We start from the raw sequence: 26,775 nt of genomic DNA on the forward strand, positions 1-26,775 counted from the left end.
TGACATAATAATGGATTAATCAAAGTGCATAACGTTATACGTAGTTGCAGAGGCATTATTGTTTCATATCATGTCATCAACCCACTTTCAAATCAATCCTGACTTGAGGTGTATGACTTGGGACTTCCAGCCGAATATATCGAATTTGTTCGTTGCTAGGAAATGATGATGCTGTCTCGTCGACTGGTGATGGAATGGAAGACCTCGCCACTCACACTGACTCATAAACCATGAGAGGTATCATTGCTGCGGTCTGAATCGGCTGCATAACATAGCATACTATTATGCACACCTAATAATGGCGAAGAGGAGCCATAGCAGAAGGCTGATAGAGCCCTTACAATCAACGACACTTTTGCTCGTCATGATTTAGCAGGAAAAACCAGCCAATCTCATGTTCGTTGGCAGAGGATGCTGATAGGTCTTTTTCTTTGCCGATGAACTAGACCTTTCTTCTGTTGTTGCCCCACTAAAAAAGAGGGACTAGACATTCCGGCAACACTTGTTTTGAGTTTAATCCAAACGGACCAACCAAATTAAGACACCACTAGTAATTCATAATTATCCAGTGCTTAAATGAGAATATATATGAAAGAAGCAAGTTATATTGAACAAGTTTAATGGTACGCTTTTATTGTACACGATACCCTTTGTCTCAGGTCTTACACCAGTGATGGAACGAGAAACCAAGGGGGAAAAAAGATGCTACCAATACCTGCTTTCAGACACTACTCTTCTTTATAGTTGAAGACTTGATGATATCAATGAATTCGGGCTGATTTGTCATGCACATTCAAAACAATATTAGTAAACCACTGCTAAAGCAAACAACAACTCGAAGGACAACCACGAGGAAGGGTGATACTCAACATAGTAGTAGAACAAACCTTAAGGGAAGCTCCACCGACCAAAAACCCATCAACATCAGGCTTAGCGGCCAATTCTTTGCAGTTCGCTCCATTTACAGAACCTTCAATTATCATGATGCAACAAGCATTGATAAACGAAGACAACAAACTAAAGATAAATTACTGTAGTGGAGTTTCCATTGCTAATCTAAGCACCTTCAGTTCTCTCTCTCTCTCTCTCTCTGGGTTGGGGGGTGGGGGAAAGACTCTATGACAGCTTAAATGCCATCTTCTTAAAATTCCAACCACATTCTCATTTTAAAGTTCTATTGCATGCAGGAGTGGAAAATGGAACCCAAGGGGTAGAAGACTTGCTTTTAAGGAGAAATCAGTGATGGTTGGAACTTGATAAGAGTTCACAGAGAAGCCTTGAAGCATGAAATTAAGGTTTTGCAAAAACTTGAATAGATTGAATACCTCCGTATACAATCCTTGTTGTTGCAGCAACCTCTGCACCAGCATTTTCATGTAGCCACTTCCTGAGTTCAGAATGAACCTGGAACAAATATACATATCCCATGATAGTATTCTTGAAATGAATCACCAAAGAGAAAATTTGCAAACAATAATCCAAAAACCCCTTAAATATGATTTGGAAAAGGAATTACTAAGTTAAGCACACTTAAGCCAGAAGGATAACAATCTGATTAAGACAACAAACAATGAAGCCGCACATTCAAGGACGGAGTTTTCCTGTAGCATATCATATGCCTAACACGTAAGCTCCTCAGAATTGTTGCCGAGAAATTCATTCAGAATTATTCAAAGCTCAGTTCAATTGCTAAGCAGCAGTACAACTCGGATATCACTCATGCACAGATACAGTACAAAACAAGGTGTCAAATTCACCTACAAATGCAATTCTCGGATAGAGGTTGATATCTAATAAGCTGAACATTAAATCTATATGTTAAAAGGACATCACCTTCCAGCAACTTTGTGTTGCCGGTACTCATTTTCATTGCAACAACTATAGGCTTTTGTGAGGCCATATAATCTAAAACCTTATAGTTATACTTTCAGAAACACCAATTGACAATTTCTATTATTAAAAATTACCCCGATTTTTATGGAACATGTACAAAAACTATTCTTAGCACATAGTAAAGAGAGAGTTCCCCATTTGTAGAATGTCCAATTACGCAAATCTCCCCAAAACATCTTGCTTGCCCTCTAAAAGAACCAAAACAGAAGTTGATGAATTATCTTAACTTCATCAATCAGAAACTTGATCAATATACCAAAGATAGCAAACTTACTTCTTGAGCTTGAGCAGGAGTAGCAACCTTTCCAGTACCAATTGCCCAAACTGGCTCATAAGCCAAGACGATATTGGACCAGTTCAAAACTCGATCTGCAACAGAATGCTTGACATCTATTATATATCACCAAGAAAGAAACAGAAAAACAAAAATGGAACATAGCTACATCGAATGGAAGCGGCAGTAAGGGCAACCACTGTGCATTTTGAAAAACTGCAATCCACAAAGTTTTGTTCTTTCCTCCATTTGGGAGTGACTGAAAAGGAAGATAAGTCTGTACAATTTTCTTTTATTACTTATCAAACATAAGAGGACCCAAGTTGCAAACATGTCCACCAGCAATATCCTCAAAACCACAATTTGTCCCCTCAAACTTATTTTTAGGGAAATCAGTGTGTTGTCTGGAGATTAAGGTGAAACCAAGTTCATCACGAATAGTCCTATACTAATTTTAGACCTTTCGTATCTATGTTTGGGTAAATAATCTTTACTATCAACAATTGGGTGCAATGAATGTTCACCAGCAATAGCTTTTGTCTGTGCAGCAACCACAGCCATTGTAGATCCAGATTCTCGCTGCTCAAGAGTCTCCCCAACACATGCAATCACTTTCAAGCCTTGGGAAAGGGCATAAGCAACTTTATCTCCAACAAACTGGATCAATATACGAAATGTACAATACCAGTGACTGACAGATGGTATGAGCGGGAAGCCAAAGTATACTGTATCACCATGACATATGTTTACCTCTTTAGATTCATTTAACAGAAGTCTTCTCTCAGAGTGTCCAAGAATAACCCAAGGAATGCCCAAATTGACTAGCATCTCAGCACTGTATTCATTTGATGTAAGATAAATGACACGAAAATAACAAAAAATATACATTAAAGAGAGTGAGACAAAAACCAAACTCATGGATATATACATAAAACAACCAATCGTTGCATCTAGATCAATGCTAAGTAACTGAAGAAAATACATTCCAACCTTGAATTTGTGAAAAGAAAAATCAGCCTAAATGACAGGCCAAGATAAAAACTTCTGACACCTTCTCATTCAAAAGTAACATCTAGAAAGGGCCTTAATGCTCAAATATATACTTAAAATATACACCTGGAGAAGTACTTGAATACAAATGACAGTGTTGTAAATCCATGTAAAAAAAGTTAGTTTCTGACAAACTTTGCCGAACATGAACAGATATTCTGTCAAAATAATGATATTTGATGACAACAAAAATATCTATCATCAATGTGAAATTCAACCAAAAGCATTCTCAATGTAATCTTGTATCAAGAAGCATTAGAGAACAATACAATCTGGAAAATGTCAAGGCAAATCTTAAAAATGTAGAAAGCATTCGAGAACACTAGACATCTGCAAAATATTTAGACAAACTTTAAAAAGAAGATTGATGATCATGCTAAACACACCTAACCTCGCCCGTGAAAGCGCCTCCTTTCCTGACCCAACAGTTTTGTGCAGCAATAGAGAAATCAGGTCGCAGCAAGCTTTTCACGATAGGAAGAAATACAAATGGGGGGCTGACAACCACATCTACAAAAAATAAGTAAGCCCACATACGAAAAGCTGGATTACATGCAAAAATTTCAATTACAGATAACAATTAACAACCCGGTTTTTTTTTGGGGGGGGGGGGTGGGGTGGGAATTCAAATGGGGTCAAACTAAGAACATATAGCCACGCGGCAAAAGTTTAAGCCTGGAAAGAACTTGGTTGTAAATATATTAAAATTCACAGTAACTCCACGCCGTCAAAGTTTCCATTGTGAGACTCTTGGAAAGAGAGACGCCTTGCAGAAAGGAAAGATTTTTATTCAAATTGAAAGCATGAATGTGAATTCATCAATTAAACTTGTTATCTTTGAAAACAGAACAGCAAGAAAAAACAGTACTCTAGTATTTGCTCAACATTGCTTTTCCCTTAAAAAAAACTAAAAAATTCCTTACCGACATCATCTTCTGAAGGAACTTCAGCTTCATTCAACATGCTCACAATCTTCTTCACCTCATCAGTTGTACCGTTCTGATAAGATTTTTAAAAAATGATCAGAATAAACTTCCCCACCCACATTCATCAGGGAAGAGATGAATAAGTTTTAGAACATACGCATTTCCAGTTGCCGCCGACGAAGAATTTCCGGCCCATTTTTGGTCAGGGGCAATGCACTTGCAATATTCTTCCAGATGGTGCTGCACAGACCGTCGCCAGTCTTGGTTACAGCCTGTCCTTTATACGGGGGCCACAACTTCGGGAAATTTATACTTTCAGCCCCTCAATTATAACATGGTTGAACTTCAGTCCCTGCATTTTTTTCTCTCTTTATTATTATTATTCCTTTTCTTTTAATTTTGACAAGTGTATTTAAAACTAATCAAGAAAGTTTCTATCACAAATAAATTTATTTGGAGCATTGATCGTTTATATACATTATCGTAAATATACCTTGCAGTTCAAGAGAAAACTGTATATGAATAATAAGCAATGATGGGTCGATCCAATCAAATTCAAACAATTTCAACTCATAAACAAAACCGCCATGGTGGTAGTCTCCACTGATAAACTGATAATAAGCAATGATGGGTCGATCCAATCAAATTCAAACAATTTCAACTCATAAACAAAACCGCCATGGTGGTAGTCTCCACTGTTACTCATCCAAAATCTTGTTCAATTTCTGCAACTGGATACAAGATAAGTAGGCATCCCGTCTTCACTTAATCACTTCTCATTAGCACAATCTCATCTCAGACTTGTAAACTCAATGCACTACTTTGGTTTTGATATGCAAGTGCTTGCATTGGTTTTCAGTTGTACTAGATTATAGAGAAATCCAAGCTCAGGAGAGTGAGGTTATTCGACTCGAGATAATTGGATGGTGTAATAAGCGGAGCCTTCAGTTGGTCACCGGCAACATCAATGCATGTTTCACTTGCAACTCTTTGTCAGATATGTTGGTTCTCCAGATATACTAGAACCTGTCTACTAGCAAGTTACCTACTTACCTCTCCTTGGCGTCATAGTACATGCCTTGCACTTGCTTCAATGTAGTAGTATTACATAACAGACGACATAATCTGAAAACCTCTTAAAGTGATTCCGAAGATATTACACATACAATGAAAAATATTCTATCCAAGATAAAATTCAAGGTGAGCCACTGGACCATAAACCATTCTAGCTCACCCCTGTTTCTTTCCTAGTAAACAATTCCTTAGAAATACCAAAAAAAAAAATTTCAAAATTTTTGCCTTGTAGCAACTGCGGCATTTGTCATCCTAAGTAAGCCACTGGATTATAAACCATCATACCCTATATGAACAGAATCTGTTCCAACAAAACTACTTCAATTCTACTAAAACATACTAGGGCTTTTTTTAATTTCCTGCCTTATTGTTCGTCTACGCTCCTGTGGGTCGTTTAAGAAATTCTTTACAATAGACTTATGATTTCACTAAACATCTGCTGTCCCGTGCACAGCCTAGTTCTCCTCGTAAACTCACACAGTTTGAAGATCTTCAATCCCTTAATTAGCAGGTCCGATTGGTGCTCCTTTCATGATCTGCCAACTATCCAAGATGAAGTTGAATTCTATGCTTTGCAGCTGCGAGTTCATAAGGTTAAGCTTTTTACTTGAATATCTCACTCATCAAAGAATCCCAGTATGTCAACCATTTGCAAAGTCAAAAGAAGCCCTTCTCATCTTCACTCCATGTTAGTTTTTAAGATGCCAAACTTCCAGAAGAATCCATACACAGTTACAAACTACGTGTCTGGCATTTTTACTGCAAGATTCTTCACGTATCACATGGCACTGAAGAGTGCCTAACAGTAATCTAGGAATCTTTAACTTTAGCTTCATGAATCATATCAATAGCAACCAAGGGTTGTACACCACACTTTATCATGTCATTACAAAGATTTTCAGCCTCTTTCCACTTTCCGTCATTGCAAAGAACTTGAATCGTCATGTTATAACTTGCCTCATTCGGAACTATACCTTTTTCAAACATTTGTTTTAGCATCATCAAGGCTTTATAAGAGTTACCCTCTCTGCAATAACCATTGATCATGGTATTGTATATTACATGATTGGGCTCCAAATCCACCTCAGACATTGATCTGAATAGCTTGAAAGCCTCCATCATATTACCCTCTGAACACCAACCGTGTATCAATACACCATAAGTACAAACGTCCGCAACCAAACCCGCCTTCTTCATTCCAGAAAGCATCTCAATAGCTTTATCCATGTCATTTGATCTAGCAAAGGCATCAATAAGAATTGTATATGTCACCTTAGACGGAGAAAAGCCTCTTTCCTCCAATTCTCGAACCAGATCCATAACACGAGATAGATTTCCAACCTTAGAGAAACCTGAAATTAAAATATTATAGGTAATTAAGGATGGTCTTAAGCCAGAAGACTTCATCTGATTCAACAAACTCATAGCTTTATCAACCCTCCCAGCTTTGCAGTACCCGTCTATGAGAGTGTTAAATGTGATCAAGTTTGGGCTCAAGCCACGCCCTTTCATCTGATCCACCAATTCCTCTGCATCCAACGCTCTCATATGTTGACATAACCCCCCAATCAAAGTATTATATGTCACCACATTACATGCCACCCCTCTCTCATGCATTTCATCAAACAGTTCAAATGCTCTGAGAATTCTGCCACCATTACAAAATTCATGGATTAGAGTATTGTACGTGTACAAGTCAGGCAATGCACCATCAGTCTTCATCTTCTCATACAACTCAAAACCATCTTTCTTAAGCCCTTTCTTGAAGAATCCATTAATCAAAACAGTGTAAGTGTACTGATTAGCAGCCAAACCCAACTCTCCCATCTCACAAAACAGCTCCTTTGCTTTCTCAATCTCACCACTTTTGCAACATCCATCTATCAAACTAGTATATATAACCACATTTGGTTTCAAATCCATCTTCTCCATACATCCCAAAGCCTCAAAAGCTCTATCCAAATCACCAATATCAGAACAACCCTTTACAAGTATTCCGAAACTATACTTATCCAAGACAACTCTTTCTTTCATTTCATCAAAAAAGCTCCAAACTTTGTCAGAATTTCTCATCTTGACGAGAAAATTCAGCACATTATTAAACGTGTTGGCTGTGGGTGCAAGGCCTTTATTGACCATTTCATGAAAATAGAAAAGGGCTTTTTCCACCGACTGATGTTGAACATAAGCGTTGATGATTGATTCATAGAAAAGAGAACAAGAGCTGAAATGGTTTTGGGTTGTCAAATGGGAGAGGAGAGAGGGGACTGTGAATGAAGTTGAGGAGATGCGGGAAGAAAGTAATTTTAGGACTAAAGATTGGGCTTGAGAGAGCTTGCGGAAGGAGAGGAGGTGATGAAGGATAATGGAGATGGATTGTGGAGTGTATTGGAAGCCCGACTGAGTTGCTAAGTTGAAAAGTGAGAGGGCTTTGATGGGCGGCAGTTTTAGCATCTGGGAGAGCACAGCCATGGAATGTCTTTGGGATTTCAGGGGTCTGGTAATCTGGTTATGGGTTCTGTTGAGAGTTTGGTTCACTATGCGCGCAGAAGAGCACAAGTTCGATTCCATGGATTTTAATTTTCACGAAAAATTTCAATTCAATTTGGAAGAGGAAGGATGAAAATTCTTGAGGAATTACTGAAACTTCCTGTTAATGATTGGACGGATCATAGATGGACACAGTAATTTGTAAAGTATAACATGCCATTTACATGATTCAAGTAATTGTTTTTAATCTCTGTCTTGGAAAGATGATGATGATGTTTCTGGCCCTTCTTGCAAAATTTATATTTAACTAGTGACACATCTAATGTGTGTGTAATTTAAAAATAACTAGTGATTGAGGCATACCTCAACAAGTGTATAAAAATTACATATATGAAATTATTATGTCCTTATAAAATTTTATTTTCTATCACATCCTTTTATTAATATTTGAAATATTATTAGTATTAAACCATTTCTATGTCCATGAGGAATTAGTGGACTTCAATCTCCTCCGGATGATGGTATAGAAAGAGGAAGTTGCTTTAGGGGGCAATGTGAATTGATAACTATGCTGTTATTGCAGGGTTGTCCCACAATAAATTGGGACTATTTTACTCTCATAATTAAAGGTAAAATAGAAATTTCAAAAAAATGTCTCATAATTAAAGGTAAAATAGAAATTTCAAAAAAATGATACTTTTATGTTTACATCACATAACATTATATATTGTAAAAATTATTTTCTTTTATAAATTTGTAGATTTTTTATTTACACAAATAAATTTTATAAGAATTTTTCATTAACAAACTTTAGTTTATAAGTAACTTTTTCTTTAATAAAAAAAGATAGGAGTAATTTGATGGTTGCAATATTTAGGGATAGTTGTTAGAGATTTATGTTGGTAAATGTAATTAAGTGATTAGAGTAAAAAATTAATTTTTCTAAGAGTAAAATTTAAAGTTCAAAAGTTGATAGAAAATGTTTGCACCAATTGCCGCCCGCTCTTACTTTATGTATTGTATATAGTTCCTTCTCTATTTCTGTTGTTCGTGAAATTCCACTAATTAGTTGTTTCTCTTCAGTATATTCCTCTAATGATTTGAGTTATATTTAGAATTAGTGCTTTAAGCACATCCAATATGTGTGGGTGCAACTACTAAAAAGATATTAAAAAGATTAGAATTATTTTTGTTGAAAAATAGTAATTTAAATTAGTTCTTTTTTTTTTTTTGGAGTGGTGAGAGGGAAATGGATAATTAAAATGATGTAATTATCTTTAAAAATGAGGGAACTTTTGACAATGCATTAAGTGATACAATTTTTTTACACCAACGCGGAAAAAGATAACATTAAGGCTTTTTCATTAAATAAAGGTCATTCAAGAAAGAAAAAGAAAGTGACAAAGGTGATGCTTCTCAAGAAAATATCAATTTAAATAAAATGTCTTGACCCTTGCACAGGCTAATTTGAAGGTAAACATTAATGTATTGACACAAAGTGACAAGGATTTCCAAGTTAAACAACGAAATGTGGAGGCGGAAAAATATATAAGAGAGAATACCTTCTCTTAATAATTACACCGATTTTCAATGATGCCAGCACCTAGCACACGGGTATTCACACTAGTTTGTAAGTATTTGGTGAGTTTAGAGCAATTCTATCCATGTATTCTCCCTTATCCTAATTCAACATGTACGATTGTAAATACAAAATATACAAAAGAAAACCGCTCCCCTGTCCCTATATAATTCTTATTCTTTTTTTTTTCAAGGGACAAAAAGGCACTTTCGACGAGTTTCACCGCCAAAGACTATACGACGTCGTGGAGATCTCCTTCTCTTACTCCTTCAAATAAGATCAATGTACGATCAGTTTCTCCATTTAATCCTCTGTTCGACCCGTCCTTACGGTCAAGTTTCAAAGTTAGAATCCGATCGGGCTTCATTCTTCTCCGAGTTTCCTCAGGTAAGCGTCCAAAGCTATACTTCTCACTATGACGGTTTCATTCCGATTTCCAATGCCAAATTTAAACTCAATTAGGGTTCCGAATCCACAGATTTTTTTTTTTTCCAGTAAAAGGAAAGGCAAAAGAAACCCTAACACCATCCCTGAAAATTTTTTGCAGACGTCTGTTTCTCTGTAGCAATAGAATCGAATCAGGATGCCGGCCACAGCAGGAAGGGTTCGCATGCCGGCGAACAACCGGGTGCACAGTAGCGCTGCCCTCCAGACTCACGGTATATGGCAGAGCGCTATTGGGTACGATCCTTATGCACCCACGGCTAAAGACGATGGTAAGAAAGCTTCGACGACCAGCAAAGTTTCCGATTCTGCTGAACCCGAGCCTGAAAATGCCTATGCTAGCTTCCAGGGTTTGCTGGCTTTAGCCCGGATTACGAATTCGAATTCGGATGAGGCTCGTGGGTCGTGTAAAAAGTGCGGGAGAGTTGGGCACTTGACTTTTCAGTGTAGAAATTTTTTGAGCGTCAGGGAGGATGTGAATAGAGGGGGGAATGTTGACGATGATGTGATCAGGGAGGTGGTTTTGGAGAAATTGAAGGGGGAGAAGGTTAAGGGGCTTGTGAAAAAGGTAGGGTTGGAGAGTGGGGAGAGTAGTGAAGACGAGGAGGAGGAGGAGGATAGCGAGAGTTCGGATTCAGATTATGATTCTGAGATGGAGAGGATTATTGCGGAGAAGTATGAAAAGAAGGTCAATGGGAAAGCAAAGGTAGGCTCCAGGAGGAAGGCTGAAGAGGATGATGATGATGATGAGGATGAGGAAGATAGGAGGGGAAGGTCAAGGAAAAGGAGGAACAGGAAGAGGGAGAATAATGATTCAGAGGATGAGGAGAGGAGGAGGAGGAAGAGGAAGAAGGAGAGGAGGAACAGGGATGATGACGAGTCTTCTGATGAGGAGGACGAGTCGAAGAGGAGGAAGAAGAGGAAAAGTAGGAAGGAAAGGAGGAGAAGGAGGAGTCACAGGCATTCGTCTGATTACTCTGATGCTTCTCCTGAGGATTCTGGTGATAGGCGACGCAAGCGGAGAAGCAGGAGGACAGCTTCAACATCTGATTCTGATGATACTGGTTCTGATGATCCTCGGGTTGGCAGAGATAAAAGGAGGTCTGAGAAGAAGAGCAGGAAGAGTCGCCATGGAGACTAGTTCTAGTTGGTTTTTGGGAGGTGATACGTCACTTAACCATGTAGTTTCTAGTCCTGATGATGAATGCAATGACTGGTATTTGGGGTTCCTTTATGCTATCACTTCTTGATGTCTTTATTTGGGTAATAATTAGGTTTGAAGACCTGCTAAGAATATATTAGCAGAATATTTCTGTGTGAAGAGCTTGTGTTTGTGGCATGATGTTATAATTCGCTTAATGTACCTCTGATTGCTTGCTTGTTCCTATATGATGACAATTCAGAAAAATTTGTGCAGCACATTTTTATTATTTATAGTTGCTAACTTTTTATTACCACTTGATAATTGATTATAATATGCTCTTTAAAACATAGATAATGCTTTTAGTCCTGTCCCCTTGGTAATTATGGCCTGGGTTTTGTATTTTCTTCACTTCCAATCTCATTTTCTAGGCATCTCCTTTGGTAGGTTTGGTTCAGTTCAGTACATCGAGATGCATTAGTCATGTGCTTTGACTAGTCTAATTGTCATGACTTGGAGTATTATCTGGAATTACAGTATGATTTAGATCTCAATCTTGGTATAAACGCCCGTTTGAAGTGTCACTGAAGGATTTTGGCAATAGGAGGTCGTGCAATGACAATTGAAACCAAAATCTTCTGCATTGTGTGTTAAATGTAGGTTTAGAGGGTGATGTCATATTGACAGGGCATAAATGCCATGTGTTAGCATTTGGAATAGGAGTTGAATTTGTATAGCGTGCTGTGGTTCTAGACCAGCTGCCCTACCTGCTATTTGTTTAGCAAGGGATATTTTAATTTGTAGTTGTCCTTCCCTTGTAATGTCTTTCTGTTATTAGCTGTTATCTTTCGGCACCTAGATCTTCTGATGTTCAGGAGATGCAGGAACAGAAGGGGGTAAGGCAAGAGAGTAATGGATTGAAGTGCTTATGAGAATTGCAATTCTGATCCTATTTTTGAGCATATGATGGTTTTGTTTGTACAGTTGGCCATATCTTTTATCGATGAAAAGTTTATTTTCTTAATGTTTAGGATATTAACTTCTTAAAAAAATGCTAATCAACCATGCAAGTAGTTTGGGAGCTTAGGAGAGGAGGAAAAGGAAAGAAACAGTGTAAATGAGATAAAAGTAAAGGTCACAGATCCCACCTTTTTATTAATAGTTTAGGAGTTCAGCATATAGTTGGCATTATTCTGGGATACAGGATCAGGGGAATATTATTCTATAAAGCAAGAGTTGTCAAATGTCAAAATCATAGTTGGAGAAATCATGTGGTACAGCATTGACAAATTTGGGTATTGGGCTGTCTTTTAACTAATAGCCAAGAGATGGAAAATCGTCTTTCACCCTAATCAGCAGTGGAATGGGGATCTGACATTTACTCTGGAGCTAACTCAACAGATAACCCTTCCTGTTTATTGAGGTTTTCTATCTTTATGGTTCCTGGAATTGAAAAAGACAATTTTCCTTGGAGATGAACCCTTGCCAATGGTAGCTCCGTTTGTGTGCATGCAGCCCATCCTTGCTGCTTTTTTGTTAACCGACTCAAACATTTTCAGATTATGCTCGAACATTTTCTGGCGGGAATCTGGAGCTGTTCTGTTTGTCGTTTAAAATGCAAGTGCGAGCACCAGAGACCTTAGTAACTAATACATCAAAACGTGAAGTGGCTTTTACTCTATACATCTGGAGCTGTTCTTTTTTTGCCATTTCTGAAATTTACTCAGCTTCAATTTCTCAGCAAGGTTATTAAGAAATATAGGTCTTGGGTTTTGTCCTTCAAAGCATGAATATGTAACAATATTTGCAATCCCGGTTCTGATTTTATCAGAGAAAGTTCAGGACTTCAGGGTCATATTTGTACCTGTGCACAACAAAGATTTACGGGTTTTGAAATCTTTAGTCTTGAATTATCCGGCTGTTCTATATTGCACGTATCTTGGTTTTTAACTCACAATCAAAGCACTAAGCGGGATGACTTTTAAACGTTTTTAGTAGACTCGTTGGTAGACTCGTTGCGGTTTTTAGTGACTTAATCAGAAGCCTCCTTAATATGTGAAATCGATCCGACGGGTATTGGTAGACTCGTTGCCGACTCTAATCGTTTAGTTCAGCAAAAAAGGAGGATTTGGACAATGAAGGAGAAGAGACCCTGGCAGAAACTATGCAAGCATGATGGTAATGGAGTTGTGAATGCACCATACAACTAGCGACACACCTTTTTTTAATTAAAATAAATGCAAAGAAGCAGTTAAATAGGTCTTTGTCACGATGAAGACAAAACTTAGTAGAACAGAACGAAAATTTTCTTATTCAAACAGCACAAGGGTATAAAGACTGTCTCCGGCCTCTTATTTAGAGATTTATCCATTTCCATTTCCTTTTCAACATTGTCCAGGACAATTAGAACAGAAGATTCATTTCAGACAATTTACTCCCGAAACACAAAGGGTCCAAACACTAGAGCTCCACATTAAACAACTGAAGCCACTGGACTGCCAGAACATCAACTCATGTAGCTTTCCACGAGGACAATGGTGGAGTATTGGCAAACCTCCAAGTAAGAGCCAAGTACTGAGGTGCTAATCTTTCACCCTTGATTGCATTAGCGATGGACTCGAGTTCAGCCACTTCCTCTGAGGTTAACTTGACAGATAAAGCCTTGATGTTACTCTCGAGGTTCCGTATCTTGGTGGTTCCTGGAATTGGACAGACATCATCTCCTTGGTGATGAACCCATGCCAATGCTAACTGAGATGGAGTACAACCCTTCCTTGAAGCCATTTCCTCAACCTGCTCATACATTTTCAGATTGTGCTGAACATTTTCTGGCTGAAATCTTGGGTTTGCCTGCACAAGTACCAGAGAGAGATTTCAATTGCTATGGATACAAGGTTGTTGGCTGAATTTTCCAATTAGACCAAGGTATAAAACCAAAACAAAAAAGAGAAGGAAATAAGCGCCTCTGTATGCATAAATATGCACCCAGGAAGTCACATAGATATGTAAGGCGAAATGAAGACCTAAAACCAAAAGACAGAGAAACAAGCACCTCTTTCTTTACGCATTCCTATGTACCCAATAAGACACACAAACGTGTACAGATACTGCAGATCTTTAATGGCAAGCCTGGGTAACTCGGTAAAGGTTCTCCTCAGAAGGAGCAATTAGTAGTTCTAAAGGTCATGTATCAGCATCAATCAGCACTTGGTGTTGGTCATATTGCTATTATTGCATGTCATGTAAAAGTGAAGGGGTACAATATTTACTAGACAGTAGATAAGGCAGAAGAAAGCTGCCAAAGTTATACACCAGTAGAATATAAATCAGATTTGTTCAAATAGTTAGAAGGAAATAAGGCCACAAAAAATGTACAAGCTTCATGACATAGAGACTAGAGTAACTGCTACGTGCTGAGCAAAAACATAGCGTTGTTACTACTTATCCACCAAAAGAGGCAAGATATGGCATGGCAAATTCTTCTGCAAACACAATCCAAATGTCTTAGGATTAATAGTTTGACAAGAAAATGAATGATATAAGAAACAAAATTTGTTTTGTATTATTCCTAGTTATCCTAATTGTATTGGGTCTATCCTTCGTGGATCTAATGCAGGCAAAATGGATCTCATGGAGATGAACAACTCATTAGGACCAACCTTTCGGACATCAAAATCAGGAGTTGTGTTCAGATTCTCAACCAATTTTGGTCCAGATGCCAAGAATCCGCTTCCTAGGGGACCAAAAGCAACAATCCCAATTCCAAGTTCCCTGGAAAAAGAGCAATTGGGTGACAATTTGTTGATCATTATTCCTCCTAACTAGTTTGCTTTGCCAATGCATAAGAAATGCCTTACCTGCAAGTAGGAATAACACTTTCTTCAGCATCTCGTGTCCACAAAGACCACTCGAGCTGAACTGCTGTTATTGGATGTACTGCATGTGCCCTTCTGATAGTCTCCGGTGAGGCCTCTGACAGCCCTATCCATTTTACTTTGCCCTCTTCAACCAGCTTCTTAAGTTCTCCAACCTAACAAAAACTAGTAACTTGAGAAGTATCCAAACTCCAAATTGTTTAAAATGAAGAACATGCATTTGTGATATCCACTGTCCACTTAATTCACTAAGTAATTAGTGACTACTCCAAGGTAATCTTCCATGGCTTCCATTTGTTTATCATATCGTGCACATGTGAGCCAGATGCAATCGTTTATCGCAAGATACTTTAACTCAAAAATCACGAGCGATGAATTCGAATAGATAAATTAGTGTTTGTAGTTGTTAAAGTAAACACTGAATACATAGTTGTATTGCCACAAACATTATACTCAGCTTATTAGTTATTCGGTAAAGAGGGCAAACCGTGGCTTCAATAGGCACACGAGTGTCAATTCGGTGAACATAGTAGAGATCAATGTAATCAACGTCCAGACGTTTCAGACTAGCCTCGCACGCAGCTCTAACAAATGCTGGTTCACCACAGACGCCGGCTCTGGTCCCATCTTCACGTATTACGTGCCCAAACTTGGTCGCTAGTTGCACCTTCTCCCTGTATCCTCCCTTCAGGGCCTACAAACCAAGGTATCGAAATAAATCGAACTTATCCCCCTCAAAACCAGCAAATTTCTCCAGATAAAGCAATGTACTTTCAGTTTCTTCTTTCGTTCTTTATGAGTCAAATTTGAGGTCAGTTGACATAATCCACTAGCAAGCTATTACATCCAAACATCAATACTAAAGAGTGGCAAAAAATTGCAGAGCTTGAAGCTACGAAGTGAATGACCCCCTTTACATGTTAAGATAAACCATAGACAGATGGTGGTGAAAAAGAGAGAGTAAAATCCAGCCTCTAAATTGGAATTTTCATACTATAATCTTCTGAAATTAAAACAACTTTATGCAGAGCCATTATTCATGGGTTTTCTTGCACCCAAAAGCTTCTTGAAAACATCATTAGGTGCTTGCACTTCGGCATCAAAACCTACATAGATAGTTAATCTATGCATTTTCCATTTCTAAAGATTTGTGTTCTTTCTTAATTGACACCACCACAAAAAAAGGTCAATTTCAGCAGATGAATCGTAGTTCAAAGCCTTTGATCATACTGTTTTTTTTTTTTTTTTGCCTTTGATCGTACTTATTCACCTGCTTTCCTAAAATTATCAAGCACCAACGCATAGTAACAGATGAAGGTAATGGACGAGGTGAAAGGAGTAGCTGAGCTGAATCTATGATAACGGGGGGTGGGGGGCTAGATTATGGTACCTTTCCAATGAGAATTTCGTTGGTGTGAGGGCCATAGGCGTCGGAAGTGTCGAGGTGGGTGATGCCACTGTCGATGGCATGGTGGATGAGAGGGATCATCTCGGACTCCGATTTGGGATTGCCATAGAAAGCAGACATGCCCATGCATCCAAGCCCCTGTACAGATACTTGTAGGCCTTGGGAGCCCAGCTTGACCTTCCTCACTGCTGCCATCTTCTTCTTCTTCTTCTTCTTCCTTCTTTACTTTTCTCAGCTTCCTTTGTGCACAAGACGAATAATATATAGCAGTCAGCAGGGCGCGTACTGCTTTTTCCTAGGCAGCAAGGAATCTTGTCGGGTCTTCTTTTTCGTTCTTGTCAGTAATATAAGAATACTTAAATGTTAGATACAAATGTGAGTGACAACTCTTACTAATAATTATTACGTGAACTATATTTGTGTTTATGGTTTGTTTGGATAGTGTATTATTTAAAATATTATTTGGAATAATTACTGTAGCACTTTTTGTGATGTCATGTATATGAGATAAAAAGTAGTTGGGAATATAAAAAGATAGGTTGAGAAATGTGTTTGTGATGCAAGCGAAATATTATTTGAAATAATTTTGGTATCCAAACACTCCCGTTTAAAGTAAAAATTTTTTATCAAAAGAATACGAAGAGAGATAATTTGATTTGATTAGGTCTACTTTCGAAAATCCATTTGTTATTGGCATGTTGAATTATTGGATACAAATCAAATGAATCCACTTTTTTTTTTTAAAAAAAATTATTCTATTTTGTGTCTCATGATACAAGAAAGATGCAAAAAAGAAATAAAAAATTGTGAACTCACTATTACAATCAGCGCTTAATATTGCATAGAAGATTTGGTGACATTTGGATTGTAGTTTTCTATTAAAAAATGTTTTATATTTTTTATGAATATATTTTTAATCATTTTTTTATTTTATATATATCAAAATTATTGTAGTATATTTTTAAAAAATTTTAAAAAATAGTAATCTAGACATTAAACTTTGGTTTCAAAACAAAAAAAAAAAATTGGTCGGACCTTTATCCATTCACCCAAAGCAGATAATAGAATGATCCTAAAATACTCTTTTTGGATTGGTCATTTTTTCAAAAATAAGTTTTTCAAATACAAAACTACAGTAATACATAAATAAAAATAACTTAAAAATATTTCATACATACAATATATCAAATATTTTAAAAAATATTTATAATAAAAGTTTTTCATATACATTGTTACAGTAAAATTTTTCAAAAATATCTCCAAAACCAGCTAATCCAAATGGAGTAATAATAAATGAGAGGAAAAAAAAAAAACCAAAAGAGCGGATTTGAGCAGGAGATGCTGACAAATAAGCATACTGTACAGTGGGCCATGACCCGTGAATCAAAAAGCGCGGATGAATTTCTTACCCAGTCATCCCCTATTTTAATATTGAGCTATATTTTGGTATTTATCTTATTAAGATGTATATTAAGTATCTGAAAAATTAATTGGTAGTCTTATGATATCATTAATTTGCCTACGACCTTAGTATCACAATCACAACCACTTTCCCATGCTTTATCAAATGGCTCAGTTTAGTCAAGTATTTTCCTCATTCAGGCGCCACGTTCCGTGTCAAATTTGTCATCTTGTGGATCCATAATTCCAGATTTGGGTTGACTTGAACAACCCAAACTTTGACCCCCAAAAAAAAAATACCTATAGTTCTCCCCACCTCTAACCCCACGCTCCCCAACTTCAAAAAAAAAAAAAAAAAAAAAAAAAAAATCTAGATGAATAATGTAAAGAATAACTTATGATAAAGAAGAAAATAATTATATAATGAGATTCTTTGTAGTTCATTTTAATCTTCCTAATCGATGAAGGACTTGAGCATGTTGGAGGCTTGTGAATCAATGTTAATTCATTGAGTTAATATTATATATACAAAATATCGAGTTCAAAAATAATTCTACGCCTAAATTGGATTACGCTTATCCCAATAAAGTCCAATTCTTTCTATCTGTGTAAAAGCTATAATATTTATGAAAAATTGTATACATTTTTTAAAGTTCTTGTATAAGTCTAACGGGATTATTTTCCTACTTAATTACAATACAGAATATTCATCAAAATATCATTGTTAAAAATTATCACTTAATTACAATTTCATTGATTCATTGGAATATCACTTAAAAAACGAAACATTTAAAATTGGACCAGCATCAGTTAAGCCTGTAAGCCCAATCGCATAAAACGCGTGTCTTGGGCCTTCATGGTAGCCGTAGCCTGGTATTCGTCAGTCTGATGAGGACTTTTGTCTTGGAGTGATCTTGGGTCAAGATCATAAAACTTGACCCGTAGTTTTATAATAATGTGTGGATTGGGAGAATAGAAAGTTGACCCGTAGTGGTGTATATGACAACCGTGCATTATACTGATCTTACAAAAAAAAAAAAAATTTGTACATTACCCTTATAGTTTTGACGGGGCTACAAATGCTAAATGGTTTCAGGTTCCAACATTTTATATGGCATCAACTATCATCTCTAGGACTAGGGATGCTTATTGTTGAAGCTCTTCTCTTCTGAATTATCCCTTCTGGCTTCTTTTTCCTATTATTTGGCCATGCCAGGTGCGACAGGTCATTATTTGTGAATGTTGTAATTTTCAATCGCTTTTTTGTAAGTAGAACTTAGTTATTTTACGAGGGCATAGGTTGTGTATTGTTTAAAGGATCCATTTGGTTCTAGCTAGATTTACGGATTATGAAAGAAAAAAAAAACTTAGCAATTGCTTTTAAATTCTTTTTCGTTTGAATTCTGGAAACATTTGCATGTGAATTACCTGGAACTTCTGTCAAGAGTTTAATATTGGTGTGGCCTTCTAGTTTAGGGCTACGATTATAAGAACCTTAAATGACTGAGTAATCTGTTGAAGTTTGCTTTTGCCATACATCATTATGAGATTAAGAAAAGAGCCTGAATTAATTGATTGGATTTGTGGAGCACGGACCAATAAAACTCTCCGTTTCTTCTATAACTACTTTACTTCCGTCTAAAAAGACTAAAAGGAAAGCAAAAGTACTCCCCAATCTCATAACTAAAGATGAAAGTCACCACTTTTTTTGGTGCTTCATTAAACAGACACGAGGATTTTTGTGATTCCTACGTGATTGTTGTTGTGGGGGGTGTCCTATCTGTAACATTGAATTGCGCAATCACTAAGTCTATTATGAGGACGAAATAATTGAGTAAAAAATATAATATCTCTACAAATTAAAGGGATACCATAAATGCCAAAACAAGTGCATTTTGGCAGCCATAGTAATTGATTGCCCGGCACTGGAAACGACTCAAAATATATTTTGTTTAACGTTAAATACTGCGCCCACGTGTCCAGAAAGTTTTGGAATTTTATGATGTGAAATCGAACTTCGAAAAATGATTGTGAAATGAGAATCTACTTCTACGGCAGACAATATCAAGCAAAACTGAGAGTGAAGTCAGAAGGAATTAGCGACTAAAGTGTTGTGCAGCAGAGTAAGGAGGAAGAAGAAGAAGAAGAAGAAGAAGAAGAAGAAGAAGAAGAAGAAGAAGAAGAAGAAGAAGAAGAAGGATGCCACGGACCAGAATTTCAGGGACATTGAGTTCCCCTAAGGTGGACCTGATTATCGACACGGGCAACCCTTTCCTCAACCTCACTGTTGATGGCTTCTTGAAAATCGGCTGTGTAAAATTCCCATCTTAGATATTCTGATTGGGATCGGTTCTGTTTGACCAATTATCAATTTCTTCATTTTCTAAATTCCATTTGGTGGTTGGTTTAATTTGTTTTTGTTTTTGTTTTCTTCTTCCTTGAATAGGTTGCTGCAACCAAAGCAGCCGCAGAGGAAGCATATTACATAGTCAAACGAGGTTCATTTTTTACATTTAAGTATTTTCAGTTCGATATGCATGCGTTTATTTAACAAATTGCAATTTCTGCTATAAGCGTACAAATGTTACTAGGATTAAGTCAAACCCTTTTAACTTGACCGGAGAAAGTGGGAATTTTCTCAAATATTTTACCTTCCTTGCTTTGATGGGATTTACTTATATTGCATGATGACTCTAATTTGAAAAAAAGTGACATTTTCTACTAGTAGCATAAAAAGTGTATTGCGCATGCGACAAATACATACATTAAAGAGAATTTCTTGCAGCTTTTTTCTTTTTGGTTTGACATGGTTTATTATGCAGGGAGTATTTCTCATCATAAGTTTGAGGATTCGGTAAGATTCTAGGAACCATTCTGTCTCTTACATCTATAGTTTCTGTCATTGAAAAGCATGGCTAAACAGGTGAATTTGATTTCAGTTTTGTTTGAGGTTGAGTACTTGTAATGATACTGGTAGTCTTGCTGAATTTGTCTGACACTTTTGACAAGAGGACAGTCAAGACGCGGGATAATTAGTTATATATCTAGCAAAACTATAAAAATCACTGGAAATGGCGGTCAATTTCTGAGTTAACACTGAGACATTGTGAGAATCATGCAGCCATGTATACCGTATTTTACTAGCATTCTGAGGATTCTTTTGTTGTATATGATGTATGCTGAATGGCTGCAGTTGGTCACGTTTCTAATGCAAATGAGTTTCCTGTGTTTTTCAGTTGAAGAAAATGTGTAAGGAAGGAGCATACTGGGGTGAGTGTCACTTGAAATTTCTGTTACATATGTGACAGGAGATCACTCAGACAAGAGACAACAGACTATTCTGGTTTGCTTTACTGACTGACAATCAGTTGAAGTTCATATCTTCATTTCGCTTACAGGAACCGTAGCTGGAGTGTACGTTGGACTGGAGGATGGTGTAGAGAGGATTCGGGGTGTTAGAGATTGGGTAATCTCTCAACTAAATCTTTTTTGTACATTCACATGAGAATCTGTCTTCATGCATCAATGTCCATGTTTCTTTCAGCCTGTAGGATAGGACAGCGGTTGGCTTCCAATCACCCCTTTTTAGTTCAGAATGGGTAAATGTGGTATAACACTGAATACAAGTAGGCATGTTTCCCGCTTAGATTAATAATGGCGACAGGCAAAAGATGTCACAGAACACTACTAGACATACAAATGGTTATCGCTTCATAACAATTGGCAACATTTGACGGGGTGGACAAGCTGCAATATGCTTATTTTCAGTTTCAGAAGCATCCAAGAGCTCTGACCTACTATCTGTCCTAATTCTTGTCTGCATTGACATGTTTTGTTTTGATTTGGCTGGATTTCACAGTCTAAGCATTCTTTCTTATAAGATCTTTCTGTACAGTGAATTTGTTCTGTTTATAAGGTCGTTTTAAGCTGTTTTGCTTGTTTCATTTGTCCATTTGCAGAAGAATGCAATGATTGGGGGTGCATTGACAGGAGCTGTAATATCAGCAGCTAGTAACAAGAACAAAGACAAGATTGTGATGGATGCCATTGCAGGTAGTGCTATTGCAACTGCTGCAGAGTTTATCAACCATTTCACATGAAACATAGAACTAGCCTTGGGTCGTGATGCAACACTCAGGCATATCTCATGTTACATAGTAATAACAGCATCAGAAGATGCTTATCCGTCTGGGGACCAAACCATGCTAATCCACTTTTTCAGGATGTTTTGTTTCTGTTGAAATATGAGATTTAGCACATAGCAAGGTGATCAGAAGGCCGCTTAGGCCTGCTGCCTTGCTTTGTTTTATACTCCAATTACATTTCAGCCAATCGACTAGAGTGATTACTTTTACGACTACAAATTTATGTTGCTCTAAAGAACCTAAATGTCTGTTGTATGCATGAATGTTAGAAGGTTCGTGACAGAAAAGCAGTTCAAAATACCCCATATTTCCTCCACATGTTATTCAAGGTGTCCACTAAGGAATCAAATAAATCCTGAAAAGCGAAGGAGGATACCCATTCTGGCATTTTTTCTGCTCACAGTGCTAAACCCATAAACGAAAATATGAGTATACTCATAAATATGAAAGACAAGGCAGGATAGGGCACCTTGACATTTTTGCTTTTCGATGTGCTCTGGTCACAGGTGACAAAGTAACTATACTCCTTGTAAATATGAAGGCTTTGAATATCTCCGTCAGAGATGCAAAAATTCTGAATGCCGCGGATGTGATAACTAAATTCCCAAATTAAAAACCCAAAGTTCAGATACAAAGTCCATGACTAAACAAGCTCACATTACTTCCATAACAAGACTGCTAAGTTAATTAGTTCCTAACATATCAAAGTCAGATCGAACTTCATTATTTTGATAGTTAAAATCCGCTCGACATGCCCCAAAAAGTGAATCGCTATCTATGCTGGTGACATTCCCATCCGTGAGGTGTGAGTGTACATATAAGCTACAAAGCCGCATTTGTAGATTCTGTCAAAGAAACTCGACATGAAGGAATCGATTCTTTCCATTGGCCTGTTAGAACCCATAGTGCAGATATTTTAAACCTACATGAATAAAGCAAACACAAGGTTTTAAAATTATACAACATTAATCAAAAGGAAATAACTTGTCAACTAGAATTATAATTGTACTTACTGGTCAGTAGAGACAAAGGTGAATGCTATTCCACGTCAACATTTTTGAAGCAACCTTGAAATCAGTGTCAAAAAGTGGCAGCTTCAGAATCTCAATACCATCCCCAATGGCATTAAGCAGGATGCCGGTCAATACTTAAAGCTTAAGCAAAGAGGAGAGAAGTAATAGCCAGAAATGCAGTACTTGGTCTAATGGTCTAATGTTCGGGAGAAAGCGTGGACAAGTTTCAAGAATCCTTGTGCTTACGTCAAGAGAGGTAAGCATGTCTTAAAAAATGGAGCTGAGAGTGCATCTGAAATATAACCACCGACAAGCAGAAGCAAGCATTTAAGCAGCATCATGCCGCCAACTTTAGCGCGTATGGGACAAAAGGTCCAGAACTAGTAGCAAGTGATTTTGCATTAGATATCTCTTATCCATAAAATTCTGTTTGATCAGCTCAACAACGTATGCAAATAATTATAACGGCTTACACTACAAAGGCAATCACTTTGGAAACTGCTCAATGAGTTTCAACAGGCTATAGGTCTCAGAGTCCGGTCTAGACCCTCCAAGAATCATCCTCTTCAGAAGATTTGGTTCATGTAGTTTTGCCTTAACATACGCCTTTATCAATGTATTATAAACGAATGTATACCTTGTATAGTTGGCTTTCTTTAATTCTTCAAACAATTTCTCCGCATTTTCAACATCACCATTGTCTGCAAAAATATCAAGTATTGAAAGAGTGGTCTCTAGCCATGGAGTGGACCTCCTAACTTTCATGCTCACTGAAATATCCATTCCCAATTCAAGGGTTTTGATAGCTTCATTTCTTAACCCTACTTTCAAGCAACCAAGAGCAAGATGCCGGAAGGTAATAGCATTAGGTTTGCATCCATTTTTCTCCATTTCTTTGTACAGGCTGGTTGCTTTTGTGATAAAACCATGTTTGCAGTACACAGATATCAGTGAATTCAACTGCTCTGTAGATTTCAATCCCTTGACTAATTTCATTTCTGCCCAAAGCTCTTCAGCTCGATTTATGTCTCCTATTCTGCCAAATGCTTCAACTGCAAGCACAAAACTCTTAGACCTAACATTTGGTAGTCCCTGAATGATGCTCCAGATTCTTTCTAGCTGAGTCCGCATACCCAAGTATCCATACAGTATAACAAGAATGTCGTATGTTGACCAATTGTTTCCACTTGTCGATTTCTCAATAGCTTCAACATAAGCTTTACATACAGTAGACAACCTCGCCACAGCATGTGCAGTAGCTAATATGCAGTAGGAAATCTCATTTGGCTCAACATTTGCTTGTTTCATATCACCAAACACTTTTGCCAATCTTTCAATGTTGTGGTCATTAGCTTCTATCTTTAACAGAATGTTGTATGTAGAAACATGTTGAACCACCTTGTCTGCTCTCATCTGGGTCAGAATTTTCTGAATAGTCTTTTTCCGGCCAGGAGATGAATGAAGAATAATGAGGCGATTGAATACTAGATATGATATGAGATGGCCCAATTCCCTCATTTTCTTCATATACGAAAGTGAAAGCCTTATTAAGCCTTTGTCCAAGCATGCCAATACAAGATTGTTGTAGAGCAACTCATTTTGATACTCTGATGGGATACGAGAAAAAAGGCTCTCACCTTTTGATACCCCATGAAGCTTAGTAGTGAATTCCAGTAAGTACGAGTAATCTAGCTCCTTCGGCCTGTAGGGTCTCTCCCTAATGACCCATTCCATTACCTGTCAATTGTTGAAACAATTACGATCTCTATTTCAAAAATGCTTCCATATCCCGAAGACTCGCAGTAACTGAAAATTGCTATATCAAATGCATTGTATTCAAATCTAACAAAGGGAATTAAAGATGGCCTATTTCCAACTTTAACCACTTTTAGCCTTTTACACACTGAAAACTTGGTTTAATCATTTTCACAAACATGTATGATGCATTTTATACGAAGAAAAAGGTTAAGGGGAAGTCAAGAAACCTCAAGGGCACGTTTGTTGGCTTTGAATTTACGCAAACGGTTGATAGTATGAAAAATGTCGCCTCTGTGAATTGGGAAGCCATCACGCATCCAGCTCTGGAAGGCTGAAGCAACAGGCTCTCCTCTTGGCAGCTTTTCAATTCTCCAGCTCAAGCTCTTTGCTCCTCTTTCTTCGTTCTCTACTTGTTCTCTCTCCGAATCCGAAGTTTCTGGGCACGGAATAAGGGTTGGCTTTGCTGTTTGGGTGCAAAAGTTGGGGCCAAAACAGCGGAAGTGGCGGGGAGAACATAAAGGGACGGCAATTGTTCGACGTATTGCTCTTAAGACACTTTGTTTATGAACGACTGCTACGATTTGCATCTTTTGGAGGGAAACTCCGACAATGGAGAGTAAATAAGGGAAGTGATTCAATCAATTCAACGCTAATGATTTGAGGTACTTTCATTTGGGTCTTTAGCCTTTGCCCCCGTTGTCACTTTGGTCCTTGCTCATTTAAATGATACTAAAATTTCTACAGGGCTTCTTATGTATGCAGGTGACTGACTTTGAATTTCTTTATTTTCCAAACTTGAATTTAAATGGGTTAGCCATCCATATAAGGTGTCTACCTTGCCCGCCTTTAGACTTGAATGTACCATTTTGATCAAAATGCCATAGAGGGGAACATAAAAAGCCTTTTTGATTGGAAATATCAAAATACAGATGAATGATTTCTGCACTGGAATCATACAAACAGATGATCTGAGAGTTCCGGTTAATTTTAGTCTTACCCTTAGATCAAGTTATCTGGCAAAATTTCATCGTAACTTCAGCTATCAGCTCAGGGAACTCTCCAGTGAGGAGGGTCGTAACAGCAGAATAATTCGCATGACAAATTTCACCACAGTAACAGCTTTCATTGATAGCTTACATTAGATTGCTCTTACATCTTTCTTAGCTAAGTTTACTAGCCAAACTTTCTTCCCACTCTATATCACTTGTCATTTGCATGGCAAATTTTGCCAGATTATGACTTACACAGTTCCCTCAGCAGTAGTACTTTTAATCTGACACAACTCATTGTAGTCTTCACGCTAGCATCAAACAAACACAAAAAAAAAAAAAAGAAAAAAAAAAAAAGAAAAAGAAAAGGGACACGACCAGAACATAGCCATAAGACATCAGCAAAATCCAGAGAGGAGATCTGCAGAAGTCATGGCTTTCTTATTTAGGACAAGCTTTACCACACACCATCAGGAACATTAACAACTGAGGCTACCCAAGGGTCGCATCATAGTAGTCATAATTACTAAGTGGAGATCAACAGATCAGTCATTTTTTCATCAACAGTTGCAAGGGTTGCATCGGCAGCTTGGTGCACACTTGCAGCCATGACCTCCTTCTGCTACGAAGCTTTTCTCGGATCCCTCGGGGAAACTGCATAGGGTACAAAATACACATCAATCCCTCCAATCAAACAAACATATATCTGTTGTTTCCCTTGTTTTTAGCTTTCATAAGCAAAAGCTTTACATACATGTTCACTGGTGCTACCCCTTCAATCAGGGTCACAGTTGTGTCCTTCTCGACATCAGGGTACATTCCGCAACTGTCAGTTTAACATTTTGGTAAGCAACTCAAGAAGACTGAAACAGATGAATTCTCGACATATGAACTTTAGCAAGACAATTATCAGATTCAAAAGTATATGTATCATAAGAAAACGTATTTATCAAAAATACATATTTTCTTGAAGACATATTCAAATGCAAACAGTAGTCCAGCAGCAGACTTAAAATATGTCTGACATCTAATTAGAAGTCAAACAAAAGATTGGAGGACTGTTTATGATTTGTGAAGTGTTTACCCTCCGCAGCCGCTGCCACAATTGCGGCCAGAACCACAGCCACTGTATCCTCCACAGCAAGACATTTTCCTTCCAATTTTAATTCACCAATGCAGACTTAATCGAGTTATTTGCACAGCAGCTGGCACCTATTTATAATGCAAAGGGGAAAGAGAGATGCTGGTGATCATCCACAATACCAGCCTTCTGATATTTGTGTTGTTACGTGGAGATGTAGAATAGATTAATTGA

The 26,775-nt window shown here is 37.5% G+C and overlaps 7 protein-coding genes across 9 annotated transcripts; 2 read left to right on the forward strand and 5 right to left on the reverse strand.

The window, feature by feature from the left end:
• Window positions 1-551: 551 nt before the first annotated feature.
• Window positions 552-4,388, reverse strand: LOC113775734 (triosephosphate isomerase, cytosolic). The gene is made up of 9 exons (XM_027320732.1): window positions 4,301-4,388; window positions 4,141-4,216; window positions 3,604-3,727; window positions 2,918-3,002; window positions 2,692-2,824; window positions 2,168-2,262; window positions 1,326-1,404; window positions 888-970; window positions 552-775 (listed from the first exon to the last, which is right to left on the reverse strand). Exons 1-9 carry the CDS (start codon window positions 4,337-4,339, stop codon window positions 722-724), a joined length of 768 nt encoding a protein of 255 aa, XP_027176533.1. The 5' UTR covers window positions 4,340-4,388; the 3' UTR covers window positions 552-721.
• An 814-nt stretch (window positions 4,389-5,202) lies between these two features.
• Window positions 5,203-7,788, reverse strand: LOC113774635 (pentatricopeptide repeat-containing protein At4g11690). Its single transcript, XM_027319216.1, has one exon. The coding sequence runs from the start codon at window positions 7,786-7,788 to the stop codon at window positions 6,028-6,030; it is 1,761 nt and encodes a 586-aa protein (XP_027175017.1). The 3' UTR covers window positions 5,203-6,027.
• A 1,766-nt stretch (window positions 7,789-9,554) lies between these two features.
• LOC113762389 (CAX-interacting protein 4) lies at window positions 9,555-11,187 on the forward strand. The gene is made up of 2 exons (XM_027305835.1): window positions 9,555-9,673; window positions 9,834-11,187. Exon 2 carries the CDS (start codon window positions 9,870-9,872, stop codon window positions 10,869-10,871), a length of 1,002 nt encoding a protein of 333 aa, XP_027161636.1. The 5' UTR covers window positions 9,555-9,673; window positions 9,834-9,869; the 3' UTR covers window positions 10,872-11,187.
• Window positions 11,188-13,158: 1,971 nt separating this feature from the next.
• LOC113765188 (auxin-induced protein PCNT115-like) lies at window positions 13,159-16,397 on the reverse strand. The gene is made up of 5 exons (XM_027309279.1): window positions 16,137-16,397; window positions 15,234-15,440; window positions 14,729-14,901; window positions 14,531-14,642; window positions 13,159-13,721 (listed from the first exon to the last, which is right to left on the reverse strand). The coding sequence occupies exons 1-5, from the start codon at window positions 16,347-16,349 to the stop codon at window positions 13,383-13,385; spliced, it is 1,044 nt and encodes a 347-aa protein (XP_027165080.1). The 5' UTR covers window positions 16,350-16,397; the 3' UTR covers window positions 13,159-13,382.
• Window positions 16,398-19,487: 3,090 nt separating this feature from the next.
• Window positions 19,488-22,000, forward strand: LOC113749853 (outer envelope pore protein 16, chloroplastic). 3 transcript variants are annotated; one of them, XM_027293739.1, is made up of 7 exons: window positions 19,488-19,697; window positions 19,745-19,868; window positions 20,002-20,053; window positions 20,378-20,409; window positions 20,792-20,825; window positions 20,954-21,021; window positions 21,515-22,000. In XM_027293739.1, exons 2-7 carry the CDS (start codon window positions 19,755-19,757, stop codon window positions 21,653-21,655), a joined length of 441 nt encoding a protein of 146 aa, XP_027149540.1. In that variant the 5' UTR covers window positions 19,488-19,697; window positions 19,745-19,754; the 3' UTR covers window positions 21,656-22,000. The 3 variants fall into 3 exon arrangements, with proteins under 3 accessions (XP_027149540.1, XP_027149525.1, XP_027149531.1); XM_027293724.1 differs by having other exon boundaries at window positions 19,488-19,686; window positions 19,729-19,868; XM_027293730.1 differs by having other exon boundaries at window positions 19,488-19,686; window positions 19,732-19,868.
• A 287-nt stretch (window positions 22,001-22,287) lies between these two features.
• Window positions 22,288-25,212, reverse strand: LOC113783140 (pentatricopeptide repeat-containing protein At1g07590, mitochondrial-like). The gene is made up of 3 exons (XM_027329203.1): window positions 24,699-25,212; window positions 22,714-24,450; window positions 22,288-22,622 (listed from the first exon to the last, which is right to left on the reverse strand). The coding sequence occupies exons 1-2, from the start codon at window positions 25,056-25,058 to the stop codon at window positions 23,200-23,202; spliced, it is 1,611 nt and encodes a 536-aa protein (XP_027185004.1). The 5' UTR covers window positions 25,059-25,212; the 3' UTR covers window positions 22,288-22,622; window positions 22,714-23,199.
• Window positions 25,213-25,795: 583 nt separating this feature from the next.
• On the reverse strand, window positions 25,796-26,635 carry LOC113752368 (metallothionein-like protein type 2). Its single transcript, XM_027296486.1, has 3 exons — window positions 26,545-26,635; window positions 26,215-26,286; window positions 25,796-26,114 (listed from the first exon to the last, which is right to left on the reverse strand). The coding sequence occupies exons 1-3, from the start codon at window positions 26,607-26,609 to the stop codon at window positions 26,021-26,023; spliced, it is 231 nt and encodes a 76-aa protein (XP_027152287.1). The 5' UTR covers window positions 26,610-26,635; the 3' UTR covers window positions 25,796-26,020.
• Window positions 26,636-26,775: the final 140 nt, after the last annotated feature.

The sequence above is a fragment of the Coffea eugenioides genome, chromosome 1 (assembly GCF_003713205.1).
Source record: "Coffea eugenioides isolate CCC68of chromosome 1, Ceug_1.0, whole genome shotgun sequence".
Classification (NCBI taxonomy): domain Eukaryota; kingdom Viridiplantae; phylum Streptophyta; class Magnoliopsida; order Gentianales; family Rubiaceae; genus Coffea; species Coffea eugenioides.